This window comes from Cyphellophora attinorum (assembly GCF_001299255.1).
Source record: "Cyphellophora attinorum strain CBS 131958 chromosome Unknown Contig2, whole genome shotgun sequence".
NCBI classification, from domain to species: domain Eukaryota; kingdom Fungi; phylum Ascomycota; class Eurotiomycetes; order Chaetothyriales; family Cyphellophoraceae; genus Cyphellophora; species Cyphellophora attinorum.
This window is the reverse complement of record NW_017253230.1, coordinates 1,434,201-1,449,995: the sequence shown is the minus strand read 5'-3', so window position 1 is coordinate 1,449,995 and position 15,795 is coordinate 1,434,201. Positions and strand designations below refer to the sequence as shown.

At 54.2% G+C, this 15,795-nt stretch overlaps 6 protein-coding genes across 6 annotated transcripts; 4 read left to right on the top strand and 2 right to left on the bottom strand.

Moving 5' to 3' along the window:
* Positions 1–146: 146 nt before the first annotated feature.
* On the top strand, positions 147–1,460 carry AB675_2850 (NEDD8-activating enzyme E1 catalytic subunit; the record flags this gene model as incomplete). The annotated part of the gene is made up of 1 exon (XM_018142854.1): positions 147–1,460. One exon carries the CDS (start codon positions 147–149, stop codon positions 1,458–1,460), a length of 1,314 nt encoding a protein of 437 aa, XP_018004766.1.
* A 575-nt stretch (positions 1,461–2,035) lies between these two features.
* Positions 2,036–3,228, bottom strand: AB675_2849 (uncharacterized protein; the record flags this gene model as incomplete). The annotated part of the gene is made up of 2 exons (XM_018142852.1): positions 2,036–3,154; positions 3,205–3,228. The coding sequence occupies 2 exons, from the start codon at positions 3,226–3,228 to the stop codon at positions 2,036–2,038; spliced, it is 1,143 nt and encodes a 380-aa protein (XP_018005333.1).
* A 1,476-nt stretch (positions 3,229–4,704) lies between these two features.
* AB675_2848 (uncharacterized protein) lies at positions 4,705–6,213 on the bottom strand (the record flags this gene model as incomplete). The annotated part of the gene is made up of 5 exons (XM_018142851.1): positions 4,705–4,782; positions 4,835–5,046; positions 5,092–5,327; positions 5,624–5,747; positions 5,808–6,213. The coding sequence occupies 5 exons, from the start codon at positions 6,211–6,213 to the stop codon at positions 4,705–4,707; spliced, it is 1,056 nt and encodes a 351-aa protein (XP_018004814.1).
* A 1,543-nt stretch (positions 6,214–7,756) lies between these two features.
* AB675_2847 (7-dehydrocholesterol) lies at positions 7,757–9,356 on the top strand (the record flags this gene model as incomplete). The annotated part of the gene is made up of 3 exons (XM_018142850.1): positions 7,757–8,418; positions 8,466–8,662; positions 8,878–9,356. 3 exons carry the CDS (start codon positions 7,757–7,759, stop codon positions 9,354–9,356), a joined length of 1,338 nt encoding a protein of 445 aa, XP_018004956.1.
* Positions 9,357–11,809: 2,453 nt separating this feature from the next.
* Positions 11,810–13,367, top strand: AB675_2846 (uncharacterized protein; the record flags this gene model as incomplete). Its single annotated transcript, XM_018142849.1, has 3 exons — positions 11,810–11,828; positions 11,921–12,796; positions 12,853–13,367. 3 exons carry the CDS (start codon positions 11,810–11,812, stop codon positions 13,365–13,367), a joined length of 1,410 nt encoding a protein of 469 aa, XP_018005045.1.
* Positions 13,368–13,951: 584 nt separating this feature from the next.
* Positions 13,952–15,760, top strand: AB675_2845 (uncharacterized protein; the record flags this gene model as incomplete). The annotated part of the gene is made up of 2 exons (XM_018142848.1): positions 13,952–14,068; positions 14,120–15,760. The coding sequence occupies 2 exons, from the start codon at positions 13,952–13,954 to the stop codon at positions 15,758–15,760; spliced, it is 1,758 nt and encodes a 585-aa protein (XP_018005109.1).
* Positions 15,761–15,795: the final 35 nt, after the last annotated feature.

The following is a 15,795-nucleotide window of genomic DNA, read 5'->3' as shown; positions in this document are numbered from 1 at the left end:
ACGTGAGCAGCATCAGGTTCTGGGTGAGGCGTCTCGAGAGGGAACAACCGTCCACTCATCGTCGTTGCCAGTCAAACCTCTTCTAGGTCATTTCGCTGCCCACGAGAATTCCACCACTTTGCTGAGGGTCAGCACGGATCGCCACGATGTCAATACCAGTCGCGTCACTTCTATCTAACGGCGAGCCGCCACATGCACATTCCGAAGAGAGATGGAAGTACCTCAGACGCATATTTGAGACCAAATCACCATTCTCGGATGAGGAGTATCAGCCCGGTCCCGCCGTCCTTGACACCATCAAAGCCGCCAAGATCCTTGTCATCGGCGCAGGAGGACTCGGATGTGAGATACTCAAGAATCTCGCACTCTCCGGGTTCAAGGACATTCATGTTATCGACATGGATACGATAGACGTCTCAAATCTCAACCGCCAGTTTCTATTCCGTCAAGCCGACGTGGGTAAGTCCAAGGCGGAAGTGGCTGCGTCCTTCGTTCAACGCCGTGTCACGGGCGTCAGCATCACTCCTCACAACTGCAAAATCCAAGACTTCGATGAAGACTTCTACATGCAATTCACACTCGTCGTATGCGGTCTCGATTCCATCGAAGCCCGCCGCTGGATCAACGCAACGCTGGTCGACATGGTCGATATGGACAACCCGGAGTCTCTCAAACCACTGATCGACGGCGGAACAGAAGGCTTCAAGGGCCAAGCTCGCACCATCCTGCCCTCAATCTCCTCTTGTATCGAATGTCAACTCTCCATGCACGCCCCACGAGCCGCCGTGCCGCTCTGTACTCTTGCCACCATTCCCCGACAGCCTCAACACTGCATCGAATGGGCCCACATCATCGCCTGGGAAGAGCAGCGCAAAGGCGATACTCTCGACACCGACGACCCAGAGCACATCACTTGGCTATACCGCAAAGCGCTGGCGCGTGCCGAGGAGTTCAACATTCAAGGCGTCACCTACAGCATGACTCAAGGCGTCGTGAAGAACATCATACCCGCCATCGCCTCCACTAACGCCATCATCGCCGCCGCCTGCACCAACGAAGCCCTCAAAATCGCCTCCTCTGCAGCCCCATACCTCGACAACTACATGATGTACACCGGCGACTCCGACGGCGTCGGTCTCTATTCGCACACCTTTCAGGCGGAGAAGGAACCAGACTGTCCCGTGTGCGGCACACTCGCGAGACCGATGACAGTCGATCCATCAACGAAGCTGGAGGATTGGCTAGCCAGTCTCGCCGAGCGCGCAGAGAGTCAATTGAAGAAACCGAGCGTGCGGACAGAGGAGAAGACACTATATTACCAAGCTCCGCCGAGTCTGGAGGAACAGACACGTCCGAATCTTGGGAAGAAATTGAGCGAGTTGATCACAAATGGCGAGGAGGTGGCAGTCAGCGATCCCAGTTTTAGCACGGTGTTTCGGTACAAGATGGTCTTCAAGTAGAAACTGAGGAAGAGGAAGAGTGAGCTAGCCGACCACAACAAGTGGGGGCTTCGGGAGGTAACGGTCAAGACTTTGGCACAGTGGCCGCGGGCTACTAGGTCTGGGAGGCGGAGGCCGTCGTGACTGGCGGCACAAATGATACCTGGGTTGCGAGCAGCGCATACGGCTGAGTCTGCTGCGGATCACAGTTGACGACCTTCCATTGTCGAGCCACGAATGTTGCTCATCAAGGATGTCTTGGCAAGGGAGGGCGCTGAGGTCCCGGTGTCACTGCGCTGATCGAGATAAGCCTCGCTCAAGCGTCAGTGGGAATAAATGATGCATCGCGGATTCTCTGGCCAGGGAGGACGCTGTAGGGGAAACGCCCAGTATTTCTAGTCACAACCTGACAAGCCGTCATCGCCGATATATGTGCATTAAGTCCTTACCAACCATTTCCTAGGTTTGTACAAAAGAGAAAGCCACGCCGATCCTATATCAAGGCAGGCTCCATCGCTCCACGACCTCATCTTGGTCGTCACTCAAGCCGACGCTGTCACCATCCTCCTTCTCTTGAACCCCGGACTCAAGGAACTCTATTCCGAGTCGCGATGCATATGCTTTCTCACGCTCCCCCAGCGCTTCTTCAGACCCTGGCTTAAGCTCCCGCTCCGTCGAGGCATCTGTCCATGTCCGTCATCGAAAACGCCTGTGCTGGCCAATGCGCCGCCAGCCGAGCCTGTTGACGTAGCAGACGCGCCTGAGATGTCCCTCCGATGCCCGCGGTGCCGTGGCGACTGCGATGTCATCTCGATGGAGACTCTTCCGTTCCCGTCGACGTCTCGACCCTGCTTCTCGCCATCCAGATTGTGTTCCTTCAACTGCTTCTCGATCGAGTAGCTCGGCTCGCCTTTGCCCTTAATGTCGTCGTCATGGTACTGTACGCCAGGCCAGCGCTTGTAGGCACCTCCTGCTGGGTTAGCCTCGAGCATCATATTGCTCTGGCTGTAGTCATAGGTGTGTCCGTTGGGGTCGGTCTCGCCGGGTGCGTATGCCGCTACGCCGTCGAGCGGCCTGTGGCCGCGCACGCTATCGATGATCTTCTCTTTCGGTGTGGCCCGCAGAGTCTCGGCGTTGGAGTCAGTGAGTGCGGCCAATGGGCCACTGGAGGAGTTATTGCGTGCGAATAGGGTTGCATCATAGGGACCACTGTGGTGGTAGGCGGCACCGGCGATGGTGTCTAGGCTGTCGATAGTGTCTGGCTGAATATGGTGTTTGCGGGTGGCGTGTCGAGCGCGATCGGCCGTGTGCTTTTCTTTGGTGAGGACATCGAGTGGACGATGAGACATGTCCCCAGCATGTTTGGCGCTTAGCGAGGAGGTGCGTCGCGGTGGCCGGTGGAAGTGTTGTGGTCGCCAAATGCCTCCTCGTCGTGGTGATGCGGATGGTGGTGGGGAGGGGTAGGAAGTGGAGGTGGGACTGCGAAGAGATGTGCTTCGTGTGATGCCAGCGCTCTGCGGAGGTGTGTCAAGGCTCTTGCGATAGGGGTTGTTCTTGCTCAGGCGGCTGCCCGAACTTCGCACTGAAGCCGCCTTAGGCGTGACGGATGTCGTTGGCGTGGCCTTCTCGTCAGGCCTTCGGAATGATGTGCCTCCCGGACCATCTTCCTCCGATGGTTGCGGTGCGCTCACAGGATCAATGAGGTACTCGGTCGCCTGGATAAACGTGTTAGCCCTCAAAGAGGATGGTACAGCTGTCAGCTTACCCAGTTCTTGCTGCTCGTGTCCATGTTGCGAGCCGGTATAGGACAATGGTGTACGTGGCGGTTGGCGAAGGTCGAAGGCAGGCAGTATGCACTACAGTAGGGTGGGCTCCAGTATATATGGCGCGCTCAAGCAACGTGGTATTGTGTATGTCAGGTACGGGAGCCAAGTATGCAGCTGTATGAATTAGGGCAAGCTCTCATATAGGTGTGTATTACTGTGAGAGAGGGAAGATGAGGAAACCTGGAACTGGAAGCGAAAGTACTCGACATCAGAGTAGTACCTTCTTGCCAATCAGGACCCTACGTCATGCGTAGCAATCTTTCCCGCGAACATCCTGACCTCGTCCTTTCTCAGCAACCACGCAATGCAACTCCACCACGACTCAAACATCTCCAATCACTACCTGATCTCGACAGTCTCCCACGTGAAAGACCCTTTAATAAGGCAGGCTGTGAATTGAGAGTACTCGTGGGCCGGCTTACCCGTGTTCACACACATCCGGATCTCTAGTCCAACGTCCCGCTTGTGTCACCGATAGGCTTGGCAGGCACAAGCTTCAAGTTGACGGCTAGCTTTTGATGACAACGTCGCTGGTCGAATACGCGTCGGATTCAGACAGTGAACAGCAGCAACACCCGAAGCGTAGAAAAATCGCGAATGATTCGAGTACGACTGGGAAGGCACCATCAACGCTCCCGGCCCTGCCCGGCGCTTTCTACTCTCTCTATGCGACAAATGCCCGGAGTTCAACCGCAGATGATCCCTCGCTACATGGCGGACGGACACGTCAGGTAGCACACCGAGAGGGCAATTGGCCTACTCACATCTATCTTGAGTGGTATCCAAGCGAGGCCCAAGAACATGGCTTGCTGAAAATAATCCACGACGCTCAACAAGCCCTCGCAGTTGTCGACAGCACAGCAGAAGTTCACTCGCTACTTCGCTCAGATCTCAACGTACAGCTGCCCCTGCATGTAAGTCTTTCTGCACCACTGGTCTTGACCACCGAGCAAAAAGATGCATTCCACGAAACTGTGTTGAATGCCATTCCTGAGTCCGGAGCCAAGTGTCACAGCACAAGCGTTCAGCAGATCGACTGGGTATCAAATAAAGAGCAGACGCGGTCGTTTCTGGTGCTGAGGTTGAGGAGACCAGAAAACGATGATCTCAACAGGCTGCTTCGGGCTTGTAACAGCTGTGCCGGCAAGTTCGACCTCGCACGGTTGTACAATGATCTAAATAATGCCGAAGGTGACAAGGAGGACCACGATTCCAGCTTTCATATCAGTATTGGCTGGACGCTACAAACCCCGAGAGACCACACGTTCGAGAGTCAGGCAGCGATCAAGGTGCTTATGCAGGATCAGATCACATTCGACACTGTGAAGCTGAAGATCGGCAATGCAGTCCATGATTTACCACTGTTACCTGCCGGTGCAACCAGCCTGCAGGCTAAGCTATCCTTACCGCACGCGAGAGCTTTGTAAGGTCGACTGGGCTTACGGCTGAACATCAGCAATCGCCACACCTAACTCAGAGTCCCCCTGGCCGAAGTACAGATACCATTTGCCTTTGAACTGCGAGCCGATCAGCAAGTGGCTTATCAATGGCAACGATTACACAACGTACCTGCACCAGACCCTCAGCAAATACGACCTGATCGACCTGTCCAGTCTGCTCGTTGCTTGCCTCGGGCACAAGCAGCGGGTTCTGCACCCTCGCCACTGGTCCATTTCTGAGCGCAGGTTGGTAGGTCCCATCCGGAACTGTGATATTGGGCAAAAATGACAGCGTTGGATCGATCAGCATCTGCCCCACAGAATACTGGTTCTGCGGATAGCCTGCGCGCCCTGTCGTCATTCCATTGTAGACCAGCAGCCACTTACCGTCGCGGGTCTTGATTGGAGCCGGACCAGGCTCGATCAACCGGTTTTCCCACGGATTCAACGGTGCGGCAAAATAGTTGTCGGGTGGCAGAGCGGTCCAATTTCGCAGATCCGGCGATGTCGCGTGGTAGAAGAAGCTATCGCCGAAGTACATATGATATAAGCCATCAGCGGTAGGTTCAGAAACGATGGCACCGCTTTTGGAGTGATTGAGACGAGGAGAAGGCACATCGATGCTACGTTCTCTGTTAGTTGGATCGGGACGTGAGTAGGGAGGGGAAGCACCGGGTTCGAGGGACTCGTGGAACAGGCTACAAGACAGAGGCATCAGAGACAAGTCCGAGACCTTCAGTCTCTACCTCGTTCCCGGCCGAAGTTTGGCAAGTACACTCACTCTGAGTAGCAACATCCATCCACCCAGGAAAGCTGCAAGCAAGTCAGCGTTACGATCTTCCAATTGGTGGGTTCTCCGGAGCACGCTCGGCCGATTTGCCTGAACAACTTTGGATGAGCGAGCCGGTTTGCAACCTACAGGGGCGGGGTCTTTGTCCAGTTCAGCAGATTCGTCGAGCTTGCCATGCACAATTGCGCGCTCGAGTTATCGAATGCAGTGTAGGTCATGTAGAACGTGTTGTTGATGCGCACGATTCGAGGATCTGTCCACGGCGTCAGTCAGAAGGCCTCCAATGCCACCACAACCTGATGGGGCCCACAACCTTCTGTCCCACCGATCTGCTCCCATGGCTCAGTTGCATACAGGATCGGCTCCGCGAGTCGGGTGAAGTTCACTCCATCCGTCGACCAGGCCAGGCCGATGCTTGACGTCTTCGACTCATTTTGCGCCCTGTAGAGCAGGAAAATGGTCTCATTCAGAACAATTGCGGTCGGATTGTACAGATACGTGGACTCCCAGTTGTTGGCTGGGTTTGGAGTCAGGATTGGGTTTCCGGAATACTTATTGAATGGCAGTAACGGAAAAGTTGGGGCCAAATAGTTCGCATCGCCTTCAACAGTTGCCTCTGTGATGTTGAACGGCAGCTGCGTGGCCGAGGTCGCGTTCGTTGTGTTGCTCTGCGCCCAAACCGGGAGCAGGAGCGAAAGCGAAAGCCAAAGTGGTAGCATCGTGGCGTGTTCACGGAATCAAAGCGTGAAAGTTCAGCTCTTCCACAATGATCACTTGCTGGGTATGCTGCACTCGAAGGTAGGCAACCGTCGCAGTTGTACCTTCGGGCCTCCATGGGCTACGGATGCTGATGCTAGCTACCTCACCTGGCGGAGCATCGTCAGTGGCGTCACTTCGCCAAGTTCTGGAGAGGTGAATTGAGGGGTTGCACTTCCGCAGCTCGGCCTCTTAGTGCCATGTGAAATGGTATGGCAATCGCCAACGAGACAAGCTTACAGGTAAGGTGCGGCACACTCAGAACAAGCAAAGCAAATCAAGATCCTTCAGACTTGGCCTCAAACATGGTTCGTACAAGCACGTGGTGCACATGAGCTTGAGCCGCAGGCTAACGTGGGGCCGCATCTGATAAGATACGAGCCAGAGCCAGGGTTTACCACCAACGTTCTGCCTTGTGCGTATTTCTCGGATTATTGATTCAGCACAAGCTGTAGCTACCCGGGACAGTGGCTCGATACCGGCCTGGTCGGGTGCCTCGTCAGCTCATCGCAGCTCGGAGAATCATTTCAGGCAACTGGTCACCGCGAGCATGTAGCCCGATGCATTACCCGGAAAAGCTGCCCATGAGATTGTTTGTGCGCATTCTAATTCCGTTGAGCCAAGAGCGGCTGTTGAGAAGATAGTGACGTGACGTTTCGAATCGAGGCCGTGTCAGAATATGGCAGCCACAGCGATGCTCTCTTTCCCGTTCCGTTGCAAGAAGTACTGTGACTGCCTTGACGGATGCGCGATGACAATGGTGTCGACTAAGATGACCGCGCCATCAAGGGGCCATTCTCAGCTGCTCCTGGAGACCGGCTGGACTTTAGGGTGGCTGAAGTCGACTTCGAATTTTTTTAGCTCAAGCTCTCCCCTCGCTCAACCCACATGAATATGCTAACTTTCGCATCTGCGAATCTGGATCTACTTCAACGCCAGCCGGGATTTCTGGAGATCTTATTCCTTTGTGGCCTGATTTGTTGCTGCATGACGCTCGCACCCGGGACGTGGCATGGAGAGACGAGTCGATGATCTGGCTACTGCGTCAACAGGGATATCGAAAAGCTTAGATCAAACATATTCGTACCTGCTTCTCGCCCTGTTTATGCCTGTGTGCTTTCCATCTCGAATATCAATACACCGCAACTTCTGTTCGTTCTACTCTTTCCCAGCACAAGCTTGGAATCGGAAGGACGCTCTCATTCTTTGTTCAGCATTCCACTATCTCATTGTCTGACCACTGCTCACTTACTGTGCATTCCTTAGCAATAGTAATTTTGTTGAGGCCTCCTCCAGCCCCTCGCAACGTCCCCGCCGAAGCACCCCTCAATTCCCAGAGATCCTTCGACATCCCACTCGTCTCGCCTTCGGAAATCTCGCGTTCTTGTCCCGCCCCTGACCCTGGCCGTTCCCGTCCAATAGCGAGATTCTGCCCAGCTCCCTACATACCGAAATTTCCGCTCGCATTGAAGCTTCGACCAAGAGCTTCTCACTGCTCTCAATCTCATGGCCGACGTTTATCTCGATATCCAGAAAAGCTGGGGGCGACGTACCAAAGCTTCCTGGTTGTCGTCACTAGGCGCCGGCCTCATTGTCACTCTTTGCCCTTGCTGGCTCATCACCAATTGGATAGCTCTTGAGTACTATGGCGGATCACTACGCCTCACTGCTCAGGCAGCACTAAAACAAGGCATCGTCGAGTTTGCAGCTCAACATGCCCCTCAACCAACTTTCCGAGCTTCCATCGGGTATCTGACATGGGTCACGGTCCAGGCTTTGTTATACAACTATCTACCCGGACCATTGTCCTATGGCCAGATGACGCCAGCGGGTAATCTGCTCAAATATACCACGAACGGCTTATTGGCATGGACTGTCACACACGCTTTGTACGGTGCCACCTCCCTTGTCGGCATACTCGACCCGGCGATCATTGCGCGGAACTGGGAAGCTCTACTCGTCACTGTCAATGTTTATGGCATCATCTTGGCACTGTTTGCACAGATCAAGGCGTATGTCGCGCCTTCACATCCTCTGGACCGCAAGTTTACCGGATCAATGATCTTCGACTACTTCTGCGGCATTGAGCTAAACCCTCGCATTGGAGATCGGTGGGACTTCAAGTTGTTCTACAATGGTCGACCGGGTATCATCGCGTGGACTCTGATGTAAATACCCCCCTCGTTGGTGAGATTTCTTGTGCTGACTACTTAAGTGATCTGTCATGGATGGCCTACCAGTATCAGACGTTCGGATTTGTGACGAAGTCTATGCTGCTCGTGACCTTCTTCCATTTCCTCTACGTACTCGACTTCTTCTACAACGAGGACTGGTACCTACGTACGATCGACATCACGCACGATCATTTCGGTTTCAACCTCGCCTGGGGCGATACAGCATTCCTCCCAAATCGTGAGTCTTCTGCCAATACTTTCTTTCCATTCCTTTCGTGTCCAGCCATGCCCTTTCTATGTTGGAGAAAGCTTTGCAGAGTCTCCCCTCTCTGCAGCTTGAGATCCCTATCTCGAAGGCTGGGGTCTTGATCTTGGCTTCTATATGACACGATCGAAGCATATGCCACATTCCCGCTCTTCACTTGACTCCGTGCTAACATACGGCGCCCAAAGTTTACACCTTACAAGTCCAATACCTTGGCCGCTATCCCGTTCATCTCACCACACCGTCCGCCTTCCTCATCCTCGCTATCGGCCTCTCTGGCTACACGCTGTTCCGCAGCTGCAACCACCAGAAGGACCTCGTTCGCAGCACGAATGGCACCGCCACGATCTGGGGCAAGCCCGCCGAGTATATTCGCTGCACCTACAGCACGACCGACGGCAAGACACATCAATCACTCCTTATCACATCTGGATGGTGGGGATTCAGCCGACATGCGAACTATCTGGCGGACCTAATGCTTAGCGGAGCCATGTGTGCGACTTGTGGGTTTACTCACTTTCTGCCCTGGAGTTACTTCTTTTTCATGGGAACCCTGCTTTTGCATCGACTGCGTCGGGACGAGAAAAGGTGTGCAATGAAGTACGGCAAGTTCTGGAGCTTGTACACGCAGAAAGTTCAGTACAAGCTATTGCCTGGGGTCTGGTGATTTGCGTTCTGGAAGTGTCTGGGAGCAAGGAGAGGCAATGCATTGCAGGGCGTCGGCGAAGAGCTCCCCATGCAACCATTTGAACAGAGAAGACCCAACGGCTCGACGAACGAATCAGCTTGAAGTCGGCAACGGAGATCGTGAAAAGGCTGGCATTGAATTCGAGCAGTTGTGGCGTGTCCTCGAGGACGACCGGATAGAGTCAGTGGCGAGGAGAAGAGACAAAAGCAAGCGATCATCATAACACCGGAAACACAAATAGAGCGGCGGCGTACGACTGATTGATACACAGACTGGATGCATAGATCCGCGAAAGCTGCTCGGCGCAGCACCGATCCGATAAGCGACTTCGGACCAACGTGGTCGGATAGCATTGCTTGGGGCGGGATGACCTAATCGTAGTTGCTTGCCAGTGTGGTACCACTACATCAATAGAGAGGAAGTCCTGAGAGTCCTTAAACCTAAATGATAATGGCACCCACGTGCAAGCTGAGCTCTTTCCCTGGGACCTCCTCATTCCTGTGAGAGCTGAGCATTCTCCATCATTCTAGCGGAGCGGGAGTTGAAACGAAGCAGTACGCTGGGGCGGGTGTTGCGCTTCACGAATCAGTCTGGAGCATCTATGCGAGTCGCAAGGTTGATAGATTCTCTCACAGCTGTACGAAGGGGTCAATGTCGACTGTGGCTCATCTTATTACCGATCACTCCCTGGCTCGGTGTACTTTGGTACTCGACCAGGAAGGCTTGGCACATTATATTCATCACCAAAAGTGCGAATCTGCATTCCTGCGTCCCCGAGCTCGGAATGCCCAGGGAAAGACGGGGAGCTCGCCCACGAACATCCCTACCGGACTATCGTTGCTGTCTCATGCGAGCCCCTACCGTGCCATCAGAATCCCGAGATTTGTGAAATTAGTTCCGGAGGCAGACTATTTTCGACTTCTGCATTCTTGACTTGAGGGGCGTCAAACCTGATTCATGTTCTTCCCTGCTATGAACTGGAGCTTGTGACCTAGGGGCAGCCTGTGCAGATGCGTGTATGATGCGTGAGGAAGTCTGGAGCCTCGGGAGGTGATGTCTTGGCATGAGCGGCCGGGGTTGGATGCAGATCATCAGCCTGGATCGCACCTGGTACGACGTGCAATGATGATGACCGTAGGGTCGAATGCGAAATAGTCCTTGTCATACACGGACACGAATTGACTTATTGCGTCTGCTGTCGCTTCCGAAAAGGACCGCGTTATCGCAAGCCGGTTGACGAGGAGGAAGATAGACCGGTTGACTAGTATCTTCGCAAATCCACCGGAGCCGTTCTCACTGTGCACGATCGTAGAGAGTCAGGACTGAGTAGATACTGTAGTCAACAGGCTCTGCGTAAGTTCAGGCGTAACCATGTTCCTGGGAGTATCAGACGGTCACACACCTGATTCCCTGGAGGAGAGCACAGCATAGTCCGTAAAGTTGATCGAAATCGTGTAAGCAGCCAGCTTGAGGAAGACACAGTGCTGGCAAGCGTCTCTCGGCCCTCCAGTCCAGTATGAGTAATCGATCCGCGTCACTCATGTCCGTATGAGCTGCAGCTGGAGACGCGTATGCAGAGAAGCTCGAGATGTAGTTGGCGATGGTGGGGCTTGACAGCGAACTCCCGTACGTACTGTTGTCAGGGCCTGGCGGTGCGACCTTGGGATGGAGGAGTTCAAAGGCACTGACACTGCTCGCGACGGGAATTGCCACGAAGCCAGGAGTAGCCACCTTCCACCACACAGCACAACAGCATGGATTACTGGCTTATCATCAGCCTTGCGTTTTGCGACGTAGCTGTCGTAAGTAGAAGTATTGTCATAGCTGTGCACTGGCTCAGTCCTTAGGCTGGCAGATCACAGCGATATAGGTAGGCAGGTGTTTGACGGGATCAGAAAAGTGAGGGATCGTGGTCCATCGGCCTGGCTGGCTCCGAGACGATCCACTGCTGCGTTACTAACGCATTTTTGCACGTGTTATCACGTCTTCGCGACGGTATGAATGAGGCCTGAACGTTAGAAGCGAAGGAAGCTCTCGAAAGTGATGATGGAAGAAGCTGCATGATGACTCTGCTAGGATCACGTGAGTAGCGGCCCAAGTTTGGCCCTCGGCGAGTTACTGCTCCGATGGGCATAGTGGCGTTTGAGCTTGACAATCGTGCTTCTGATCTTGCAAGCTCTGCCTCTGTCACTACATAGTCCAGTAGCAGCAATGAGCCGAACCGAGCCGGCAGACTGGATGCCATGGCTGCTCCCGGAGATGGAACACAATCTCGGCATCGTCGGAGCGATTGTACCAGATTTAGCTAAGTCAAGGGGGACCGACTGGTCAATGTTATACATATAAGGCACTGGCAGCTCTGTTCGGGTAGAGGTGCTCGACTCGACCTTAAGGTGGTGCATCGCGGTGATCGTGGTTACAGAGAATACGCAATGGAGCTCAGGAAGCCGAGTGAGTCTTCCCGTTGGCACCTTCATTAGCTCTATTCAAGATGACGACGTGCACCACTCGGCGGCAGAGCTGCTAATAACATCTTACTGCAGCCCTCAACGAACAACGCTGCATCACGCGCCACTCTCTGGACTTCTACCGTGGTCTAGTTGTCGCCGCGGTCTATGAGTTCCCCGATCAGTCTCACTCGGAGCTGAAGCCGCGCTTCGAAGCAGCAATCCGGCATTGCGTACTAGGCCATCCAATTCTCGGAGCGGTCATTCACGACGCGGAGGAGGAGAATTCACACTTCCGGAAGCTGGAGAGTCTGGATCTGGACAGGCATCTGAGGTGGCTTGAGTCGGAGGACGTGGGTGTCGATGTCTGCAAGAATGCATTGTATGCTCGAGAGGAGGATCGGGTCGTGGAGATGATGGTGGAACGGGCATTGAATCAAAGATTCGAAGACGTGGCGGAGGTACCGCCGTGGAGAGTCTTCGTCGTTCCGATGAACGAGGAAAGAAGTGGGAGTTGGCTGGTCACGTTCAATTATTCGCATTCGCATGGTGATGGGTTGAGTGGATTGTCGTTCCACAGGTCGCTCGTCGAGGGATTGTCGCAGACCACTGCTATGGAGTCCTCACACCAGGGCGATATCCTTCCAACGAGCGTGGCCGACTTGCCGGCCCCAGCAGGACCATTCCCAATTTCGTGGGCATTCCTGCTAAGTGTGTTGGTCAATGCTTTCTTTCCGTGGCTGACATCGTGGTGGGAAAAATATCCGAGATCATCAGTATGGACGGGTGGTCCCATGTTCTACGATAATGATGCTGAGACGGCGACCAAGCTGTTGACCATTGATCAACAGACGCTGACCACGATTCTGAGCAATTGGAGACCACATGAAGTGAAGCTCACGGCGCTTCTGCATCTTGCCATGAATCGGGCTCTCACGACAGAGCTCAGGAAGCATGGCATAAGCCTGGATCGTATGCGACAGGCACACCAATCGATATGCGCAGGGTCTTCAGCCTAGACCGCACAGCCATGGGTGTGAACGCAAGCTCAGTATCGTTCCAGTATCCCGCCATCGAGGCGTCCTCAACGGTGACAGAAGAGGAGGTTGCGGCCGCCCAAGAGCATACCAGAAAACTTGCATCTGGAAGCTCAACAAGTCAGGACCAGGTCATTGGACTTCTTTCGTATGCCAGACCGCTGCGGAAATGGCATCTCGACAAGATGGGCAAGAAGCGAGACTCGAGCTGGGAGATCAGCAATCTCATGACCATCGATGTAGCTGCGCCTATGAACGGGAGGCTTACCAGGGTTGTCTTTGCGCAGCCAGCAGATGCGAGTGGCCAGGCACTTTCTCTTAACGTTGTTAGTCTGAAAGGAGGCTTGCTCGAAGTCATGATAAGCTGGCAAGTCGGTGCTCTTGCCCTACCTGGTCCAGTCGAAAAGAGGAAGGAGGTCGAGGTCGATTTCATGGAACGAGTCGCGACCGCCTTCCGACAGCAGCTTGTGTTTCTTTCGAAAGGCCCCCTGGGACGGTCATCATAGCCTGAACCAATCACTTCTGGCACGATATACACAAAGATCTTGTGTATCTCGACTCAAGGACCGGCATGAATTCACTTATGCCTGGTTGCCTGACGCCTTGCCATGGGGGATCTCCACACTGGCTGCCTGGTACCTCAAATTCACGGCACCTCAGTAACAGTCTTTAGAACTCACCGGACTTAAGCTCTTGCTGGCGCCGGCCTTGTCCAGACACCTGAGAATCGGACGAGAAGTGTAATCTTCTGTCATCTGAGAGACCATCCTGTCACCAACAATCAGGGCGATCTTTGTCGCTGGAGGCCAGTGCAAGGCACAGCAAGCTCTCACCAGGTCGTCTTTCACTTGAATACCTATCTTTGTCAGTTGAGCTGCCTCAAGCAAGATTATTGGGTAATACTGTCACTACTTCAAGGTGTTGGTGTCAATTTGTCCTCAACATCACTTTTCTCAGGCCGGCCCTCCAGTCCGGGACAACTGACTCACTACACACTACACGTGAACTGTTATCAGGCTCTGCCAAGTGAGCAGACGGCGCTGAGAAATCTACTTAATCAAGGCCCGGTGCACTCCACGCTTTGTCCAACATGCCCAACCTCGCATCTTCTGATGAGACTTGGCGAACTTCGGACGAGTCTCCATCGCCTCCAGCTAAACGACAGCGCCTAAGTTCTACGGCTGATACTTCGCTTGCAGACAGCATGGTACGTCAACTACTCAACGATGCGCTGTCGCGCACTACTAATTCGGCGCAGAGTGGAGAGGATACCATGGAGTCCGCCGACCTCTTGAACAACGGCAATGCACTCGCGATCCGATCGGCACCCGACCAACTCAATGAAGCTGCTCAGAATGCTAATGCAATCGCACAATCGGCTCAAGAGAGCTCTGATCCCGCCTCGAGTGCACAAGACACAACAGAATCATCTACCACGAACGATCATGATGAATCGGTTGTAGCACCAACAGAGTGGCTCGAAGGGATTGATCCGGCTGCAGCACCGAATGATCCCTCAACCGAGAACGGTGCAGCTGCTACAGATGACACTGAAAGTGCTGACGAGGAAGCCACTGTTCAAGATGACGTCGTTGCTGTTCAGGAAGAGGTGAACAACGCCGCGGCGGCTGCTGATCGTGCCAGCGCAGACAATGCGATCGACGAACAAACACAATTTCTTCACCGACTCTCGCGCGAAGACCCGGACGAGTTCAGACGCCTTGTGGACTCAGGTATCATAGACGACGAATTCCTGGACCGCCTTGACGAGCTCAACGCTCAAGATGCCGTCGCTGCTCCCAATGCTGATGCTCAGAACAACAATGCGGGCAACGCTGGCACAAATACTGAAAGCCTGGACAATGATCTTGAGGAAGGTGAAATCGAGGATGCAGATGCTGGTCGGGTCAACAACGCCAACAACCAAGCTGGACCCACCGTCGCAGGTACTGCAGGCAATCACGGCATCATTGCTGGACCCGCTCCCGCTCAACCTGGCGCAGGCAACGGCACCGGCGACCGAGGTCATTTCGCTTGGCTACTCGATCGCCGCGACGCTCGAGAAGCGAATGAAGCTTGCCCTGCCTGCACTGTTGAGTTCGATCCCGATGAGCCCACAGTCTTCCTGAATTGCGGCGACCGTTGGTGCGTGGACTGCCTCAACGACAACTACCGCGCTGCTCTCAAGAACCGAAAAGACTTTCCTCCTCAATGCTGCGACATCCCCCTAGACCATGAATCCATCCAAGACTTCCTCGACGAAGGCGTTCTCATTGAACTCGCCACCAAGATCGATGAGTACAAGGACGCCGATCCAGTCTATTGTCAGACTCCTAAGTGCACCGGTGGCTACATTCCCAAGTCCCGTATCAAGGGTCAATGGGCTGGCTGCCAGGTCTGCAGTCAATCAACATGCGTCGAGTGCAAGGGCCCTGCCTCCGAGCACCTTGCCCCTCAGATCCATCCGAAGCCGCTCACTAAGCTCGATCAAGAACTCGCGGCGAAAGAAGGATGGAAGGTGTGCCCTGGCTGCGGGAATATGGTCGAACGTAGCGAAGGCTGCAACTTCATGACGTGCGAGTGCGGTCATAACTTCTGCTACCAGTGCGGCGGAAGTCTACAAAACAATATGCCTTGTCTGTGCCAGGGTACTCCCCAGTGGGTGCAGCAGATGAACGCTGAAGCTGCAGGTGGTGCGGAAAGCGACGATGAGGATGAGGAAGACGACGACGAGGAGGGAGAGGGAAGGGATGAGGGTGCTGGTGGTCATGGACAGGGAGTGGATGCGAACACTGGTGAGGATGGTGGTGGAGAGACTGAAGTACCTGACGCCAATCCAGGCGAAGGAGGTCAGCATGACGCCACCGACGGGGACGACGATGGTCATGATGACTGGTAGGTCTTCGGAGACCACGAATTTGCTGCTCAGGGAGG